General features: G+C 40.7%; 1 protein-coding gene across 3 annotated transcripts in view; it reads left to right on the top strand.

Moving 5' to 3' along the window:
• HIVEP2 (HIVEP zinc finger 2) overlaps nt 1-19,518 on the top strand; it is a 304,455-nt gene extending 284,937 nt beyond the window's left edge. For all 3 annotated transcript variants that reach the window (XM_075339798.1, XM_075339799.1, XM_075339800.1), the window contains 3 exons: nt 4,958-5,059; nt 15,479-16,362; nt 17,923-19,518. In XM_075339798.1, the coding sequence (XP_075195913.1) occupies nt 4,958-5,059; nt 15,479-16,362; nt 17,923-18,720 (1,784 nt within the window). In that variant the 3' untranslated portion in view covers nt 18,721-19,518. The remainder of the gene's footprint in view (nt 1-4,957; nt 5,060-15,478; nt 16,363-17,922) is intronic.
• The last annotated feature ends 1,917 nt before the right edge of the window (nt 19,519-21,435 follow it).

Genomic DNA, 21,435 nt, shown 5'->3' with positions numbered 1-21,435 from the left:
CTGTAAAAAGGAGCATTTTATTAGCATGGATTTGTATAAAACCCATAAAACCAAGGCAAATCTGCAATTAAAAAACACCCAGTGTGAACATAGCCTTATTCCATTCCTTCTGCTCCCCTGAGTATTCCATTTTTTTTTTATCTGCCACAAGGCATAAGGTTCTACAGATATCTGCCTTTTTGTACTAGTTTTGATGGGTTTTATAAGGAGGCGTGGCTAACAGCATTCTCTTGTAGTGTTTCTTTAGGCTGCTCCTCATTATTACCTTGTGAGCTCCAGACCCTTTTAGCACGTCAATATAACGGCCCATATATCTAAAGCTGCTTTCACACTTTCGTCTTTTTCCATCAGTCACAATCCGTTTTGTGACTGATGTGACGGATGCGTTGGAGATTGTGGTACAACTGATGGGACAGATCCGTTAAAAAAATGGATCCGCTGTAGCAGTTTGTACCTGGCAAAGAGAATCCAGGTGTGGCCGCGGGTAACCTGAGTGATGTCACCGCTGATAGCACGACTCACTTCAGTTGCTCCATGGAGCTCACAGCAAGTGGCGGTGTTCTATGGCCGCTCCTGTCAGCTTCCGACGTAGCAGAGCTGAAAGCATCGTGGAAACTCGTGTAGGAACACTGTGGAGCAAAAAGCGCAATAGGGTCTTACCCGGTGGGGGGATAGTGAGAATAAAGGAATATCACTCACCTATTCAAGTTGTGAAAGTCACAACCCCTGGAGAAGCTTATAATGTTGGTGGTCAGCTGCAGCCCCGAGCGGTAGAGTGTATATATCCAATAGAGAAGAAATCGGGTTTCAGACATGCTATACCACAGGATCCAGTCTTGTAAAAGAAATTCCTTTATTTGAAGTACAAGTCTACGCGTTTCAGAGATATGATTATGAGTATGATACTTGAATGTCCTGAGGAAGGAGATGGATATATCTCTGAAACGCGTAGACTGGATCCTATGGTATAGCACGGCTGAAACCCGATATCTTCTCAATTGGATATATACACGTGGGACCTCGTGTGGATTACGCTGGACCTGCAGCGTGTTTGGGTGATTAATAAAGTGGTGAGAGATGGTGTTTTTTTTGTCTTTTATATGAAATAAAGGACGTTTGTGTTTAGTGATGGGGGGTGTCTCATAGATGCCTGCCTTCACTAAGCTAGGACTTAATGGCAGCTATGGGCTGCCATTAACTCCTTATTACCCTGATTGCCACTGCATCAGGGCAATCGGGATGAGGCGGCTAGAGTCCCGGGACTGTCGCATCTAGTGGATGCGGCATTTCCGAGCGGCTGCTGGCTGATATGTTTAGGCTGGGTGGCTCCCCATAATGTGGGGCTCCCATCCTGAGAATACCAGTTCTCAGCTGTGTGGCTTTACCATGGCTGGTATCAAAATTAGGGGGGACCGCACACCGTTTTTTTTTTTAAAAATTATTTATTTATTTTACTGCAAGATATAGACCCGCCCACCGGCGGCTGTGATTGGTTGCAGTGAGACAGCTGTCACTCAGTGTGGGGGCTCGTCTGACTGCAACCAATCTTAGGCGCCAGTGGGCAGGGGAAGCAGTGAATAAGAGATGGAATAATGAGCGGCCGGCATTTTCAAGAACTGGAGAAGCCACCGGAGCTTTGTGACAGCTGTGCCACGCCACGCCGGTGATCGGTGATTGGTGATTATGAGAGAGATGAGAGAGGGGGTGAGAGGGAGAGACCGACTGACCAACAGAGATACAGAGACTGACATTGACAGAGAAAGACATAGAGAGAGAGAGACCGACATCTACAGAGAGAGAGAAATGTACACATATGAGCATGCTCTGTTGCTAAAAGACGGAACTGTCGCCGGAATCCGTCATTTGACGGATTGGACGGATTCAGGCGCCCATAGGCTTCCATTATAACCAACAACGGACGCCGACGGAATCCTGCGCACTGCGTTTTTTCGACGCTACAAAAAATGTTACATTCTGCGTTGCTTCCACCCGGCGGTCAGTCATTTTATTACTGATCAATCGCATAGCGGATGCAACACAGTGCCATCAGTCGCAATCCGTCGTTAATACAAGTCTATGGGAAAAAAAATGAATCCTTCAAATTATTTTGCAGAATTTAGTTGTTTCTCTAAGGATTGTGACTGATGAAGTGTGAAAGCAGCCTTAAGGCCACTTTACACACAGAGAGAAATCTTTGACAGATCTGTGGTTGCAGTGAAATCATGGACATATTGTTCCATTTGTACACAGCCACAAACCTGGCACTGATTGTGCACAATTTCACTGCAACCACAGATCTGCCGCAGATTTATCTCTGTGTGTAAAGTGGCCTTTAGACTGTATGGCAGATGTAAAAAAAAAACAAAAAACAAATTACTGAGGGGGCAGCGGGAATAAAATAGGTGCAAAAGCTGGGCTTTTTTGACCTCTATAATACATTTTAGCTCGTTATCTTTACAAGGTGAGTGACCACAGTAAATAAAAAAAAATCCAAAATGCTTCCAAAGAAATGAAATCACTGGGATTTTAAATAGTGTGTGTAGGGAAACCGTAGACAGTGTACTTGCTAAATACATGTGATACGTAGACGACAAGCAGTGCCAACCTGTCTGCAGTGAGTAGGCCGAACAGTCATAAGGCTCAGTGACAGATTTTTGTTGCAGTGGTAACGTCTGCAATGTTTGTGCTGATGTATACAGCCTTACAAACAAAGATGACACAAGCTGTATAATAGAGAGGTATTCAAAGAAAAGTATGCTTTTACGGTCCTTTCAGTGGGTCAGTTTCAAGTTTATCAATAATGTAAAGGCCCTCAGTCTCCCCGGTGGCCCTCTTCATCCGTATCTGCATTAATTATTGATGAAGTCCTGATAGCTAGTGTTCACATACATTCATTTGCAGAGAAAATGACTTCCATTTGATGCCACTGGTCTAGGGATGCTTTTATTAATTGAAGCCGGGATTTGCATTGAAGTCCTTGAAATCGATATGAGCTGTAATAGAAATCTTATATCATGTCGAGTTGACTTTGCTCTTCATGTAATCTTTTAATTGTTAGGTAAAACATGCAAGGTTTTTATTTTACTTTAATGCACTCAGCATATGCAAGCAGCAGGTACTTCAGAAAGCATACCCGTACTATGCCATGGGCACAATCTTATGTTAGAGTGCAAAATTAGGAGCAGGTGTGTTTCCAAATCAATAATCTTAAGAACATTAGACTTCTTGTAAATCATTGTGCAAATATTGAGCTACTTTCACCTTTTCTGGCCAAATTTACACTTTTGCCCTTTCAGTTTTTTTCCTCCTTTTTTCAAGAGCCATATCTTTTTGATTTTTGTGTTGACCTAGCCATATGAGGTTTTGTGTTTGAGGTGAGATTTGAGGATGAGTTGTTGTTTTGAATAACAACGTTCACGTTACCATGCAATGTACTGAGAAATAAGACAAAAAAATTCAAATGGGGGTGAATAAAAAAATTATTTTTGGGCATTGTTTTTATTCCCTTCATTGTGCTGTAAAAGTGACCTGGCCACTTGATTCTTCAGGATAGAACGATTAAGATGATATTAAACTTAAATAGTTTAACTTGCAGATTTTTGTTCTTCTGAGACTTGTATGTTTTTTATTTTTACGTCAACTGTGCTGTGAGAAGGTTTGTTTTTCCGTCATGATTTGTTGTTTATATTGGTACTATTTACTGATACCATTTGGTGCAGCTACCTCTGATAGCTGCATATCTCCACTGCGAGCATTAAAATTAGGGTACGGTTCCACTTGCGTTTTGCACGAACGAGTGCAATCCAATAAAACATCGAATTGCACTCGCACCAGTGCAAAATTATGGGGCAGTGTCCATCTGCAATTGATTTCTCATGCCATATCAGCCTGAGAAATTAATCACAGCACACTGCGTTTGGCAGCAATTCTCAGCTCACGCATCCCCATACAAGTCTATGGGAGTGTATGAAACATCACACTGCATTCGTATGTCATCTGACCGCAGTGCGATGTACGCAGAGACAGGCCGCGGAGGAGAGGTAGAAAGTGCTCCCTCCCAATGTTCCGCATCTATGATCCAATCGCAACAGAGGGTCATTAGCATGTCGCTTCTGATGCTCTCACATCAGAAGCTATGCACAAGTGCAACCGTACCCTTAAGTGTATAGATCCATAGATCCAAAATTCTCAATCCTTCTCTTCCCCAACATCATTTGTTAGGGGGCTCCATCTCAAGACCCCCATATGCATTATATGGTTGTTCGATCTCGCTGAAATCAGTAGGTGTAAATGACTTTATAGGGTATGGCAGCTATCTGCAAACGGCTGAAGAAATTCTGGATGTTGAATAATGGTAGTAATAATACTGCAAACCATGGTGACAAAAGTTGGGGTGAAGTGTGTCTTCAGAGTTATCTTATGATAATACCTGTTAGGGCAAAATTTTGGTAAGAAGTGCCTGTGCATATTTTTATCCACAGGCAAGCAAAATGTACTTGGGCAGAGCTGAGCTCAATAACTGGTGCAGTATAGTTGGTATGGGATCAGCGCTACATATAGTAACACACCGGGGGCAGAAGCGGAGACTCAGCGAGGGATCTGTGGAGGGCAAGAAAATCACAGGGGTTAAGGGTTTTCAAAATCAAAAATACCTTTTAATGGATTAAATGACTTCATGGTTACGTGACTCCTATGATTGTCCAACAACTCTAATACTGAATAGTATGTAAAATAAATACTGTTCTGTAATATCGCTATTGCCTCATCGCTGTATAATTAGCAGTAAATTTATTATACGTGCTTACAGCTTCTTCATTACAAGAGCTGGGTTTTTTTCAAAAGCTGCAGTTAATGTAATGAGTTGTGCCACAGTCTATGGAGAAATATGTGAATAATGCCAACTTAAAATAGAGCTCTTCACCTGGCTAATTGTACCTGATTTCCTGTGTCTTTAAAGGAAACCTGACAAAACATATGAAGTCAAAAGCTCACATGAAGAAGTGCCTGGAGCTCGGAGTAGCAATGACATCTGTAGATGATGCGGAAATAGAAGAGTCAGGTACGTCATACTTTAATTTTGGTTCTCCAGCGTCTGTATGAGAAGATGGATCGCCCACACAACTGCCTAACATGGGAAAATACATTCAAGTAGCAAGTCTGTGTATATATTCATCTCCAAGTTCTGAATTAGAAATTGTATTAATATCGTAGGGTAAATGTAATTCTAGCAATGCACAATGTACAGGCAGGATTTTGCCATCAGATGAATCGAATCTTTTATCCATATTATATTTATTCAGATTCACTCAGAAAAGTTTTCCATAATTTTTAAATTACCGTATTTTTCGCTTTATAAGACGCACTTTTGTTCCCCCAAATTTTGGGGGAAAGTAGGGGGTGCGTCTTATAATCCGAATATATGGGAGGGGGGTGTATATATATATACAGAGTCCAGTGGAGGTGCGGGCAGCTCTGGAGCGGTGCTGGGGGGCTGGTGGGGGCAGGTTAAGCTGCGGGCGGCAGCGTTAGATCTCCTGCTCCCGCTCATATAATATGCACAGCCGCTGTCCATCAGCAGCGTGTGTGCTGAAACTGCATCACGCTGAGGGGTTGGGGCAGTGGGGCATATTATATCTGCCTGTGCTTACCTTTGATCGCACATGCCCCCTCCCCATGTGTTAGATATGGCCCCCATGCTGCTGCCCATAATAAAATAATAAACTCTTTACTCACCTCCTCCTGCGTGTCTGCCCGGTCTCCCTCCTGCCGCTGTGATCATGCACGCAGAGATATCTCTCTGCTGTCCCGATCACATGACCAGCACTAGAACCAGGAAGTAGGAAGTGCAAGAGACAGGAGGAGATCAACTCCGAGGGAGGGAGACACGAGATAGGACAGTGCTGCAGAAGGTAAGGAAAGAGTTTATTTTACTAAAAGCAGCAACATGGGGGCGATATCTAACAGAGGGTGATGTGTACCTGTCACAGTGGGCCTGTGTGCCTGCCACAGTGGGCCTGTGTGCCTGCTACAGTGGGCCTGTGTGCCTGCCACAGTGGGCCTGTATGCCAGCCACAGTGGGCCTGTGTGCCAGCCACAAGGGGCCGTGTGCAGCAATAGGGTGCCTGTGTGCCAGCCACAGTGGGCCTGTGTGCCAGCCACAGGGGCCGTGTGCCAGCCATAGAGGCCGTGTGCCAGCCATAGGGGAAATGTAGCATCACTGGGGGACGTGTTCAATATAAGGTGGCCATATCCAGATTAAGGGGGCTAATTTTAGGATGAGGGGGCTATGAGGGACATATACCCTATATTATTTGTTAGACGGACACTGGCATTATAAGATGGACCCCATTTATTAAAAAAATCTCTATTCCTTCACCAAATTTGGGGGTGCGTCTTATAATCAGGTGCGTCTTATAATGCGAAAAATACGGTAACTTCAGAGGGAAAAGTCAGGATTATAGGTTACAGCCAGTACAATATCAAATTAATACCAAAAGAATATGAAGATGGCAGGTGTAACATAAGGAGTGAGGTCACCGCACCCAATTAGGTGTCCAAAACTGGCCAAAGTCTTCAGCCTGCTGTTCCCTAGACCCACCCATGCTTCACTTGGCTCCTCACAAGAGAGCCACCTTCAGCACCTGCTTATTTCCTAACAACAAATGAAATGCAAAAGACGAGTTAAAATCTACCGTATTTTTCAGACTATCAGCCGCACTTTTTTTCCGTCAATTATTGGGGGAAAGTGGGGGGTGCGTCTTATAGTCTGAATGTAGGGCTGCGGGGAATGAGGGTGCTGCGGTGGAGCGGGTCATCAGCGGCACGAGCCGGCTGTAGCAGCACCTGCCGTGACCACGTGGGCCCGCTCATTTCATATGCACGCCCATCCTCACGCCCATCATATCTCAGCACTGAAGCCGGTGCTGATGATGGGCGGTGGGTGCAAGCATAGTTAACAGCCAGCCCGCGTGATCACCCCTGGCAACTACAGCCTGGAGTAATCATGTGTGGCTATATTCACTGCCCCCCCGCGCATCATCATCAGCGCGGGGAGCAGTGAATAAGTACGGTATACTCACCGTTTCCTGCAGCATCGCAATGTCCTCCTTTCTGCCAGCCAGCTGATCTGTGTAGAGAACGGTCAGCACAAGGATGACATCATCGCTGTGCGCACCGCAATTCTCCACACACATCAGCGGCCAGCAGACAGGAGGACATCGCGATGCTGCAGGGGAACGGTGACGGTTCCACACAGGTCAGCGGCGCTGATGCTGACACAAAGAGGAAGATTATCAATTCTGCAGGGAGTGAGGAAAGGTGAGTATAGATGTTTATTTTTTTTCTGTGCCATTGGATACAGGCCTTATACTAGGATGGGGTATATAGCAGGATGAGGGCATATACTAGAATGGGGGTATATTATGAGCAGGATGGGGATATATAGCAGGATGGGGCTATATAGCAGGATGGGTGTATCTAGCAGGATGGGGGTATATAGCAGGATAGGGGTATATAGCAGCATGGGGGGTATATAGCAGGATGGATGTATCTAGCAGGATGGGTGTATCTAGCAGGATTGAGGTATATAGCAGGATGAGAGTATATAGCAGGATGGGGCTATATAGCAGGATGGGGCTATATAGCAGGATGGGGCTATATAGTAGGATAGGGTATATATAGCAGGATGAGGGTATATAGCAGGATTGGGGCATATACCAGGATGGGGGTATATTATTAGCAGGATGGGGGTATATAGCAGGATGGGGGTATATAGCAGAATGGGGCTATATAGCAGAATGGGTGTATCTAGCAGGATGGGGGTATATAGCAGGATGGGGGTATATAGCAGGATGGGGGTATATAGCAGGTTTAGGGTATATAGCAGGGTGGGGCTATATAGCAGGATGGGGGTATATAGCAGGATGGGGGTATATAGCAGGTTTAGGGTATATAGCAGGGTGGGGCTATATAGCAGGATGGGGGTATATAGCAGGATGGGGGTATATAGCAGGATGGGGGTATTTATCAGGATGGGGGTATTTATGAGAATGGGGGCTATACCAGGATGAGGGACATATCTACAAGGATGAGGATCATATACAAGGCAGGAGGTTCATTATCAGGATGAGGTACCTTAGTAGAGAATTTGGGGACATTACCCCCATAACAGTGTCAGCAGCAGATCCTCGCCCCATAACAGTGTGTAATGACCACATTTTTTGCTTAAAATTTTATTTTCTTCCTCTAAAACCAGGGTGCGTCTTATAGTCTGGTGCGTCTTATAGTCTGAAAAATACGGTAGCTGTCCTATCTTTATTAGGAGTCATGGGGGCCCATATAACACCTAGAGAGTTGAACTATATTAACAAAATAAGCATGTTCAGCCAATATTAATCTAATGTACATTGCCAATATAAGAGGTTCAATTTAGAAAACTAAAGTAGAGGTAATTTGTATGGAACAAAACCCTGTGTGGTGAAAGACCAACATAAGCAAGTCCAAGAAATTATAAAATAGAGGATATATATATATATATATATATATATATATATATATATATATATATATATATATATATATATATATATATATATATATATATTATATACGGTATATATAATGTGTATTGTGGGCTTAACAGTTGTGTCCTGTTCTTCTACGCCCTCCATTTTACACCTTTATTTTGTTCATTATAATATAATACATACCATATTTTTCTGACCGAAATACGCACCTAGGTTTTAGAAGTGGAAAATAGGAGAAAAAGAATTTGAAGCAAAAAAATGTCGTCATGAATCGCTATTATGGGGGGAATATGCTGCTGACCCAATTCTGTACTAATGTCCCCCATCCTAGGCCACTTCCAAGCATATACTGTCTGTTCCCCTGGTATATATGATCCCCATCTTGGGCCCCATCCTAGGCCACTTCCAAGCATATACTGTCTGTTCCCCTGGTATATATGATCCCCATCTTGGGCCCATCTTGTTATAAAGTGATGAGCAAAAGAGTAAGAATGTTTTGAACTTTTGACTTTCAGGCTCAGTATCTCACTATCCACTACATCTTTGAGTGTGAGTCTACCTTCATTTTATAGACAATCATCTTGGCTATCTCATACATAGATTTTACTTGGATCTATTTAGCATATGATCAGTTATGCAGATTCTTGTCATATTACTACATTGTTATTGTTTTGCTCCTGGTGTTTCAAAAATATTTTTCTTGCTGTATACTACAAATTACAATCTGTCCTCCCATTCCCTAATAGCTCAGTGTGTTATCAGGGTTAATTCCCAAGTGAAAGGTTACTGGTTCAAGGATCGGGGATAAAGATTTCCGAAGAAATAGAACAGCATCACCCAGCTCAAGAAAATTGCCGAACTTCATCATGTGAGTGCCATGACAGTTGGAAGAATATGAAATGAAGTCTGTCCATCCATTCAAAAGCAAAGAGGTAGATGTAAAGACAAAATATCAGAGTCATCAAGTTGGCTCATCCCAAAGGTCTATCAGTTCTGGCGCTACAAATGCAGCAGTGGAGGTGGCTCGTATGCTTTGTAATAGTGAGATCACAGCCGTCCATGCAAGCATCGTGCGACACACATTACAGAAATCTGGAATGGTGGCCCGAAAAAAGGAGAAAAAGTCTCGACTGCAATATCATCATTAGAAGCGTCTGCTCAAGTTTGCAAAGAAGTAGGAAAAGTGGACAGTAGAAGATTGGAAATGGGTTTTTTGGAGCCATGAGACAAAAGTCAATAGAATAGGGGTGAAAATGGGTCTGGAACAAACAAGGGAAAAAGGAGCGACAAATTGTAGGAATTGTCAAGTTCGATAAAGGAAGCCTGATGATATGGGGTTGTGTCTCAGCCAAAGGTGTTGGATACTTGACTAGGATAGATGGTGGTCTCAATGCTGAGTGAGTATCCACCAAGATGAGATGCTTCATACACTTGAGTACTATGGGTATGAAAATGACGACAGTGTTCCAGCTAGACAGCAACCTGAAGAATCAAGATTGGCGAAGAACTGGTTCAATGACAATGAAGTAAAGTTGCTGGGTTGGCCCCCACAGTCCCCAAAGCTCATCCCAGTCAAAAACTTGGGGGTAGAGTTGAAAGAAAAGCTGCATACTCACCCAAGTGAGTAGACTAGTATGCATTCACATTGGGAATGTGTAGAAGAGACCAGGGATCAGATTTCAGTCGAGACATGCTTGAATCTGATCAAGAGCATGCCCAAAAGTATTCAGGTGGTGTTGAAAGACAAAGATTTAATTACAAAATATTACCAGCATAATACAAATTTAAAGATTTAGATTTTTAGGAGCAAAACAATGATATGACAAGAATCTGCATAACTAATCATATGCTAAATAGCTGCAAGTCAAATTAATGTGTGAGACAGCCAATATAATGGTCTATAACATGAAGGTCATCTCACATTCAAAGCTGTAGTTGATGGTTAGATATGGAGCCTGAAATTCTAATGTTTAAAACATTGTTACCCTTTTCTTGTCATGTCGTGTATATGGCTTGTCGTGTATATGCCGCCCATTATGCCACACACATAAAATAAGTAATTCTACTGACCTTCCGTCCACTTACCTAATACGCAACGTCCTCTTCTGATGCTGACAACTGACTCTAGCTTGTAAGCCGGGCAGCACATGACGTCACTGCCTTGCGCCCCCCCATCACATGCCAACGTCAGTTCCTGGCTAATCCAAAATGAATATTCACTTCTCCATACGCCCAGGATTATGGGCATGGCAAGCAGTGAATATTAATTATCTTTAATAGAAAACACATGTGATTACCCTAGTTGCTTAAGTAAGCCGGTAGCTGCGGCGATTAGGGTGTCTGCTATGAATATTCACTGCTCCTCACTTCCATAATTTAGTCCACCTCTCGGCACCAGTTTCAATGCTAAGAGGTGTTGCTGGATTATGGGCATTTGGAGCAGTGAATATCTTGTTAGTAGTGGGCACACATGTTCACATCAGCCGCCGACTTCCTGCAGTGGTGACACTGCCTCCTGTGTCGCTGCAGCCTCCCCATTCCAACAGCAAACCAGGCACTTCTGGGCTATAAGATGCACCACCCACTTTCCTCCCAAATGTTTTTTTAAAAAGTACATCTTATAGTCCAAAAAATACAGTAAATAACTATTTATCCTCCCATATATATTAGACTCACATTATCTGAATCTGCTGATATGAACGAGTTTGGCCAATAGTCTAATGTATATGGATGCCCCAGACAATTAATTATTGAGTGGGTAAGGATATGCCATGTCCAATTTCATTTCACACTGCTGACCCTTCTGTTCTCCCTGAGATAAACTTCTGCCAGATATATGTGGTAGCTTCTCTCTCCTAGAGCCGTCACTGGGTGAAATGAAAGATACAGCCGAGATAGCTGCTGACGGAACCGATCCTCAGAACCATCATTTACCCAACAGCCATCTAAGGTGTTTGGAGGACTTTAGACAGTGATGTACTTCTAAGAAACCAAATTGTTGCAGATCAGAGAGGAGAGTCCAGGTCAGATATGAGTTTACATGAACAGAGAGGTAACCTTGAAAAGGTGCCTCACACTTCATGCACAGTCTAGCTTGGATAATTGAAGCAAGAGTTGAAATCTTGACATCAGCAGCAGATAAGTCTTCAGCTCAGTGACCTGTATAATGGACTGTCTTAGTAATGACAGTGCTATGTATGGGTGACAAGGTCATGTTATTAAATCTGCAAGCACAAAGCCAAAAAAACGCAAAGAAGTGAGCAGATCACCTAAACATGATTCCAAAACTGTCATTATTGTAAAATCAACTCTAACCTGGACCATATCATGATATTGATTATATTGATTTGCCCCTTAAGATGTCAGACCTTACCAACCTATAATCAAGCGTTACAATAAAGTAAATGGTATGGCTTTCTACTAAATGGTTTTGTCTTACTAACCATATGAATCAATGATCAATATCATTATAGTTGACTTTACTGTGAATGGAAACTATAACCTGAATAGATAGCTGGACTTAGCCATTTATAAATCCTAAAACTTCCATCTGAATTTCGGATTAATTGTTATGGATAGTTGGTTACTAGGGATGACGAATACCTCAAATATTCGGCTATGCCCATATTCGACGAATAGGTCGCCGCTATTCGACTATTTGCGAATATTCGATGTGCAATGTAAGTCTATGGGAAACCCGAATAGTTGCCGAACAGCAACTATTCGGGCTTCCCCTAGACTTACATTGCGCATCGAATATTTGCATAGCGGCGACCTATTCGTTGAATATTCGCAAAGCCGAATATTGCCAAATATTTGTGATATTCGATCATCCCTATTGGTTACCTGACGATCCAAAACTCCAGAATCATTTAGGGTGTGTTCACACTGGTGTAGTTCAGCCCAAATGTATCATGGATTTTCCAAACAACATAAACTGAAATGGTGCAGATTTAAAATGAGCTCCATGTGTCAATATCTCTACAGAGTTCCTTATGTAAAGTCTGAATAAGTATAGTTAAATTCACATCCATTTTGCTGCTACTGTAACACACTGCAGATTTTCCAACAGAAAATCCTTACAGAAAATTCACATCTTATCTGTCCCCAGGAGTATGTTCAATGTGACAAATTTGTTGCTGCAAAAAATACTAAAACTGAAAATGCTTTTCATACATCAGAATGGAGTTGTCATTGCACCATGAGCATAGATTTCTCTAGGCCCGCAACTGTCTCCCACGACAGACAAGTGAAAGTGTCTTATAAAATGCAGTGAAGGAGGAACCATGAGAAAGCTCTAGCAGTGTTTCGGTTTCCTCTTCCTCCTTTGCTGACATCACCCGTCTTTGCTCTGCGTCTGATCCTCTTCCTATGTCGTTCCCACACTGCTCCATCCCACGCAGCTTGTTCCTGCTGCTCTTGTTCTCCTGTCACCACGTCCTGACTGCCCACTCAGTATAGTTACATGTAATATATATTAGCAGCCCACAGTGCTCCCTAAATGTCAGCCCAAGTATAAAAGCCTGTATAGAAAGGTGTACATGTGATAGATTGTAATGTCGTACATAGGAGGCACACATTGCTGTCGCTGCCCTCAAATAACAGTATGTGCATGTCTTGTTCATTTTGATGTAGGTAAAATAAATCTTTGTACCATGTTAGCCAGTAGATAGAAGAAAAATGTAAAATTTGAGAGTCCTCAATGGTTGATACCTTTTTAATGCTAATTGAAAATATGGTTATAAATAGCAAGATTTCAAGAATTCTCAGGTCTGAAAAGTCACATATTTATACACAACAGGACATAGAATTGTGCAGTAAATAACTCTACTTGTGATGGGGGTGCATGCACAAATTGTATTTTTTGGGACATAATTTAACATAAAACTCCTGACAAAATTATTGGTACCTGCAACTTAATATTGCACACTCACTTAATGTTGCACACCCATTGGAATAAAAAACTACAATTAATCTCTTCCGATAACCATCAACAAGCTCTTACACCTCTGAACTGGAATTTTGAACCACTCTTTTGCAAAGTGCTCTAGGTCTCTTATATTTTAAGGGTGCCTTCTCCCAATAGCAATTTTAAGATCTCTCCACAGGTGGTCAATAGGATTTTGCTGGCCACTTCAGAACTTTTCAGCACTTTGTTTCCATCCATTTCTAGGTGCTTCTTAAGTATGTTTAGTGTCATTGTCCTATTGGAAGACCCACGACCTAGGATGCATACTCCGCTTTCTGACATTGGGCACTATATTATGATCCAAAATTCTTTGGTAATATTTAGATTTCATGATGCCAGAAGCAGCAGACCAACCCCAAAACATCGTTGAACCTCCACCATATTTGACTGTGGGTACTGTGTTCTTTTCTTTGTAGGCCTCATTCCATTTTCAGTAAACAGTAAAATGATGTGCTTTACCAAAAAGCTCTATCTTGGTCTCATCTCTCCACAAGATGCTTTCCCAGAAGGATTTTAGTTTACTCACATACAGTTTGGAAAACTACAGTCTATCTAGCTTTTTTATGTCCTCCTGGGTTTCCAGCCATAGCATTTTATTTCATTCAAATGTCAGCACATAGTTTGCGCTGACACTGATGCACCCTGAACTTGCAGGACAGCTTGAATTTCCTTGGTTTTTGATTGTGACTGCTTATTCACCATCTGGACTATCCTGCGATGCAATCTTTAATCAATTTTTCTCAGCCGTTCATGTCCAGGGAGATTAGCTACAGTGCCATGGGTTGTAAACTTGTTGATTATGTTGCACACTGTAGAAATAAAGAACATCAAGATCTCCCGAGATGGACTTGTAACCTTGAGATTGCTGATATTTTTCAACAATTTGGTTCTTAAGTCGTCAAACAGTTCTCTTCTTCTCTTTCTGTTCTCCATGCTTAGTGTGGCAGACACAGGCACAATGCAAAGATTGAGAGAACCTCTCCCTTTTTTATCTGGTTTTAGGTGTGATTTCCATACCTGTTACTTGCTACAGGTCAGTTTAAACGAGCATCACATGATTGTTTACCTACAATATTGGAAAGGTGCCAACAATTTTGCCTGGGGTTTTGCGTGAAACTACATCCAATTTGACATTTTTTTTGTTTTGTTCTAATACACACGAAGAAAATATGTGTATAAAAATAAGTGTAATTGCAATAACTTTCTGGCAGAAACACTTCATTTTTGGAACAATTTTAAAGGTGCCAACACTTTCAGCCACACACATGCATATATCAGCATATAAAAAAATGAGGGTAAAATGCCCTTAAATTCCTGAAAACATATATAGTGGTAGTTTAGGACTCAATTACTTAGGGTGACCTAGAGAAACCTGGGTGATAGAATTTGATAAATATGTAGGCTTCAGTTTACAATTTACAATCATTCAGACACCCCACTAGATATGGAATAGAATTGTTAGCTCACACCTTAAAAAACAGTATTGGAAACACTGACAGTTATGCATGTACATCTCATTATGGCCACCATAACATCACAATCAATATAGATGAAGTGACTGGTGCACTAAGAAAGAATGACTTTAGCTATTAAATATTGTAAAGTAGAATAAAGTGATTGGTGGAAAGCCACAATGATGAGAAGATGAGTAATGTTCAAGCTTTTGTTTTGATGTCACTTATCGTGACGAAGAGTGCAATATACTCGGTAGCTGGCCTCTGGCACATTCACTGCATCAAGAAAATTTATAGCAAGTCTAAATTATTACATCAGTTAGTAAAACATGATGTAAGCTTGAATTATTAGAGCAATGCCTTTGAATTTTTTTCTTACTTTTATTGTAATGGTAATAATGTTGCTTGGCTCTATGTTTCTCTAAGTAGATAACTGAAATTTCTATATTTTGAAATGCAAAGCTAAATTCTGAAATTGCTTTTATATTCTTTAAATTAGAATTCTTATGTCTGGTATATTGTTATTTCAGGAAACATTGAAGATATGCAGAAAGAGTCAGAAAAGAATGCTATAGCCATTGATCACCAGTTCTCAGATGCAGAGGAATCAGATGGTGATGATGGAGATGATAATGATGATGATGATGATGAGGAGGAAGATTTTGATGATACCCAGGGTGATTCGACACCAAAAACTAGATCAAGAAGTACAAGTCCTCAACCACCTAGATTTTCAACATTGTCTGTTACTGCTGCTTCATCTTCACAAAGAGCATCCCCGGAGGTCTCCATGAGTCACTCTTCTTTGATGAGCTATTTGTCCAACATGCCTAATATTCAAGTTACACATCTCATGGCTCCAAATGCTTTGGTTGGAGACTCTCAAATGGTAAACTATCAAAAGCTTGTCCTTGCTAGTTTAGAACACGACAGAGAAAAAATGGACGTGCCTGGCAGCATGGATGAGGACTATATGCTTACTTCTGAACCCAGTTCATCACCCAGGGACTTCTCATCTTGTAGTCGCCATTCCTCTCCAGGATATGATTCTTCGCCATGCAGAGATAATTCACCAAAGAGGTACCTATCACTTCGGGGAGATTTGTCCCCTAGAAGGCACTTATCACCACGAAGGGACGCTTCACCAATGAGGCACCTGTCACCAAGAAAAGAAGCTGCATTAAGAAGGGAACTCTCGCCCAGAAGAGATGTATCACCAAGACGTCATCTTTCGCCACTGAGGCCAGTGTCACCTGGGAAAGATATTTCTACAGGGCGAGATCTGTCTCCTAGGAGAGAGAGGAGATACATGGGCAGCTTTAGAGCACTTTCACCTAGGAGACGTTTACACCATAACCCAAGTATGCCAATGAGTCACTATTTGCACTCAGACTCAGGATTACTTGGCCCTGGAGTAAGTTACCTATTTTATATTTTTTTTACAGTCAAGTAATTTTATTTTATTGGGTTTTTTTGCTTTAGATTTTTAAACATTACAGTAACATAAAATACAAAACCATCTACACCCCTTCATGTACTTTTTTTTTGTTCTTTAAATTGCTATCAAAATTTGATGTTTTAATTTAAATATCATAGCTTCTTCTTCCTAATTTGTTTTAAAAGGCTCAGCAGTAAAAGACAGCACTAAAGCACGACTCCAGATTTTTTTATTATTTCACCTCTGGAGTGGTGCTTTAAATGTAATTCCCCTCCTCCCTGTCTTATATTCATCTGCTGCTATCTTCATGTTTGTCCAGCGTTGCTCCGATCGATCTCTTGCGATTTGTGACCTGCCGAAGCGAGCCGGAGGCCACAACTCAATGCATCTCTATGAGAGCCTTGTCCTGGTCTTGTTCTGGCTTTCATAGAGTTGCATTGAAAGCTTGTGATGTAAATTCTGACTTCCAGCCAGTCAGAAGATACAATCACAAAATGGCGCTGCAGCCCCCTATATACAGGTACACATCCCGTACACATAGATATAAAAAAATCACATATTCACCTTGCTCCCTTTTTCCCAACATGCTGTTCATGCTGTTCTGGTCCCAAAGCTCACTCAACTTTTCTTGTGGCCAGCGCGTACCCCTTGACACAAAAACATCATTGTGCTGGCTCATGACATCATGGTGCCAGCACGTCACAGAAGAGGTCTCGGGGAGCTCCCCTGCAGCTCCGCTGCCATTCTGAGTTCTACTCGGTGCACAAAGCATTATAATGGGGGCAATCTGGTCATGGGGCCCTCCCCTTGAGCCTCAGGCCCCTTGCTCTAGGTCAGATTGCCCTCATTATAATCTGCCTATGGTTGTAGGTCATTATGAGGCTCGGTCCCCTGTAAACAATGGAGATTTCATAGTCCATTGTCGCCTGCCCACATCTTTTTGTATAATTGTCTGCTGTTATTCCATTGTGGCATACATTCTTGTTTGTTTTGGAACATAATGTTCCAGGGAGGTGTGACAGATTTATATTATTACCTAGAGTATTACATTTATTAACTCTAAATACTTTTTATATCATTAACATTCACAGTCATACATTTGGCTGGAACTTTACAATTTTTGTTAAATCTTATTTTCCCCATTAGGACCATTATGTATAAAACAGCTAGCAGAGTAAATCTAGAGAGCATAACAAATGGCGTCCATAAACTTTATTTTCTCAGGGTTTGGCAAAACATGTTACATCCTATTACTGCATGCAATATGTTAACCATTGTATATCTACTAGGTGAAATTCATTAGATTTTATAAATCAGGCAACACAAGTTGAAGAGTAATATATGTATTAATTAGAATAGGATTTGTGCAGAAGAGATTCAGGCATCAAATTTTTGGCAACTATACCAAACATTGTGTGCTCACTTTGCCACTTCTAATGAAAGATATTTAAAGAATGTAATACTTGTAATAGAATTAGTAGTATTGATTTATGCAGTGATGATCATTCAACCACATATTTTTTATTTCTACTGCAGAGTTTACGAAAGAACTGGCCACAGTTCCCATATGTTGGTCCTTATCCAGAAGAAATTCCTGGACACCAAAGCCATGGCCCTGCCCATGTTGGCCACAAAGACTCTGTTTTCAGCCACTTGCCATTGCACTCACAGCAGCAAATACGAGCACCTTTACCCATGATCCCAATCGGTGGGATTCAGATGATTAATTCTAATTCTGCAATCCAGTCCAGTTCTCACTCCTCATCAACTTTGCACCTAAACAGCTCAGATGACAAAAAAATCCCATTTTCAGAATCATGTAACCCATTGCACCTTGAGAAACATTCTTCTTCTGATTTCCCTCTTGGAGATCCTATACTTGGAGCTACCCCAACGCTCTTACCTTCACCAGGGCAAAGCCCTTCGGATGAAAGCTCTAAGCCTGCTGAGAGGGAGCAAGAAGAAAATATACGTACTTGCACAAAAGCCATTGCTTGCCTGAGGATTGCTACAGAGGAAGGTCTATCGCTGAAGCGGGACCAGCTGTCTCATCCTCCTGAGCCTAATCAAAGAACATTAGAAAGTGCACAGTTTGGCATTAGGCACTTTAGTGGACACGAGGCTGGCATGTCACTTGCATGCGCCTCACCCACCCATGTTGACTTGCACGGAGAAAAAGACAGTTTTGGTACATCACAGTCTACATTAGCTCATTCCAAATTCTATAGTAAGAGCATGGACATGACAAAGTTAGGATTTCATGGCAGGAATGAAGAGCCATCGAGCGCACGGGAAAGGAAGGACTCCTCAAGCGAGTCTAGTAACTTGCATTGATTTGAATGGGCATGTAGACTATAAAATAAAAAACTTTTTTCTTGTAGAAAAACATTCATAGCATGTCTGATGTACTTAACGATGATTTGTTCTTGAAAGTACTTTTATTATAAGAAGACAGATAACTATAAATATATAGACATGTATATATATCTACTGTATACATATAAGTCATCATGAGCCTGACCAAAACGAAACTTTAAACTCTTGTAATGGGTCTGGTACTTTTAATTGTACAGATGTTTGTGCCTTTTTCTTTACTTTGCTTATATTCTTATAAGCATTTTTAGCAGTACCCTGTATATATTTTAGAATTTGTGTATCTGCTTTGTAATAATTGTAATTTCATTCTTTTTTGGACACTTGGGCCTACATGTAAAAAGTAAAAAATAGCATCAATATATATGTGAGGTTGCACTAAAACATATTTTTATATGATTGAAACTCGACAGCTTTTATGTACAGCTCCAATCCTGTAATACTAATATTTATTTACTTTGTTTCATAAATTGTACATTTTTTTCTTAATGTCGTGAATTGCTTTTTTCTATGTGAAGCATGGGAATTACTGTTGCGTAAATAGAACAAAAAATGTATAGTGTAAGCAAGATATTTAAATGAAATATCATCTTATTATGCACTTATGCATTGGTTAAACAACAAAAATTACGGATATATCAGTCAGTTCTTTACTCTTGTAATTTTTTTGTCCCTTGTTTGCTGAATTGACTATAACTTAAGTGCGGATTGTGATTTTAAAATTATAGTAATGTAAAGCATTAAAAGTACAAACACGTGCTTATTGTGAGGTTTTCTTTCTCCAATAGCTGTATGACACAGTTATAAATATATCACAAGTATATGGTCTTATGTGAACATTTTGCTTGGTATACACCAATAATACATATGGGAAACATTCCACCCCATGTATATGTACAAGTGCATCACTGGTACAGTTATATGTAACTCTCAGTTGGACACGTCACCAAATAAATTTACTGGAGTGTCTTTAAAGAAGGTGACAAAGCACATCTGACTATGTGGAAATGGGTTATTGTGCTATTTAGTGGATTATAATTCTGTGAAACCGAGTTTGTAATACAGATCATTAAGGAGTGTTCTTTAAAAAAAGAAATAAATATACAGTTACATGCAGAAACTGTGTTGAACGTTTATCATGCATATTGTGTTCAGAAAAGGCTATGTATATAGAATGTGCTTAGGCAGTAATGAAGTAGGAGTTAGCATAGCATTGACAATTTAATTCCGCTTTTCTTCTTTATTCCTAATCCACATGCTAGTTTAAGAACAAGTCATACATGGCAAGGTTATAATTAAGGCTCATTCAAACATCAGTTTTTCACATACGAGCTAGATTCATATTTTTCACAGATAGCACTTGTACCTATGATAGTCCATGGGATTTTTCACATGTACGATATTTTTTCTCAGTGGTCTGCACAAAAGCACAGAGACTTGTGGGATCAAACACGCAATTCCAAGTCTCGTGGTGAAAACATCAAACAGCACTCAGATGTCATACGTGTGCTCTCTGTTTTTCACAGAGAGTTGATAGGAGAAGCTAGGAGGAATTAACTTTTTTTAACCCGTTCAAAAAATATTGATGACACTCAGACCACACTGATAACATTCGGACAACACTCTGACTAGAAACGCTGATGCAACTTGGTACATGTTTCTGAGAAGAGAAAATAACTGACATCTGAATGAGCTCTTAGAGGCAGTGCAGATATAGCAGGAGCACCCAGGTCCAGATACTAAAGAGGGTCCAAAGGCTTCTCTGCCCTATAAGAACACACTAGTATAATTAGTGGCACATGGTACGTTGGGGTTGATTTTGCATTTGGGTCACCTCTGTACATAGCCTACCAAAGACAAATAACCTTTGCTCATTGCATGTACCATCATAATAGAAGGCATATTGTAACTCACACATATTGACCCACATATCTCACCTCATTTACCAACAAGCATGTCTCCATATTCATAGACATGTTTGTTGAAAAATTAGGTAAAAATAAAATTGACAAAAATGTCAATAAAAGCAGTTTTAACAAAAGGAATTGTTTGATCCAGATGGTGGGACTCTGTTATTTTAAAGAAGACTTTTCACCAGTTTTAACATGTTAAGGCGGCGATTTTATGAAATAATGGCTGCATAGCTATGTATAACATAATTGTTTTTTTTTAATTTTGTATCTTCATTGCGGAAATATTATCAAGTTTTTATCTAGCCCTCTGCATTCTGTTGAATCAATCATAAGCAGGAGGCATCATAGGGAAAAATGAACATGCCCTATTATATTAGTAATAATAATAATATTAACACATCTGCAACTGTATCTCTCCTCTCATAGCCATCTCTCCCCATACACTATAGTGGATTTGGGAGTGTTTGTAAACTCACTCATCTTTGGTGTATTCTCGCTTCCATCACACTGACTGCCTTGAAAGGAGATCTGGAAGTGTTTGTAATGCCACTTAGTCTCAGTTCTTCTCTATTCTACACAGTAGATGCAGACATCAGGGCATATTCTTTTTTTTCTTCTCATAATGCCTCCTGTTTATGATTGATGAACGTCATTCAAATAACAGGGTGTATGCGCCCAGAGAAGGATCTCTAGTAATGCTTCCTTAAACTTATCATACATTATAACCTACATTTTACAAGCTAATATCTCCACAACTGAGAAG

This window comes from Anomaloglossus baeobatrachus, chromosome 3, assembly GCF_048569485.1.
Source record: "Anomaloglossus baeobatrachus isolate aAnoBae1 chromosome 3, aAnoBae1.hap1, whole genome shotgun sequence".
Taxonomy (NCBI): domain Eukaryota; kingdom Metazoa; phylum Chordata; class Amphibia; order Anura; family Aromobatidae; genus Anomaloglossus; species Anomaloglossus baeobatrachus.
Note: the sequence above shows the minus strand (reverse complement) of the source record. Positions and strands in the feature narration are given on the sequence as shown.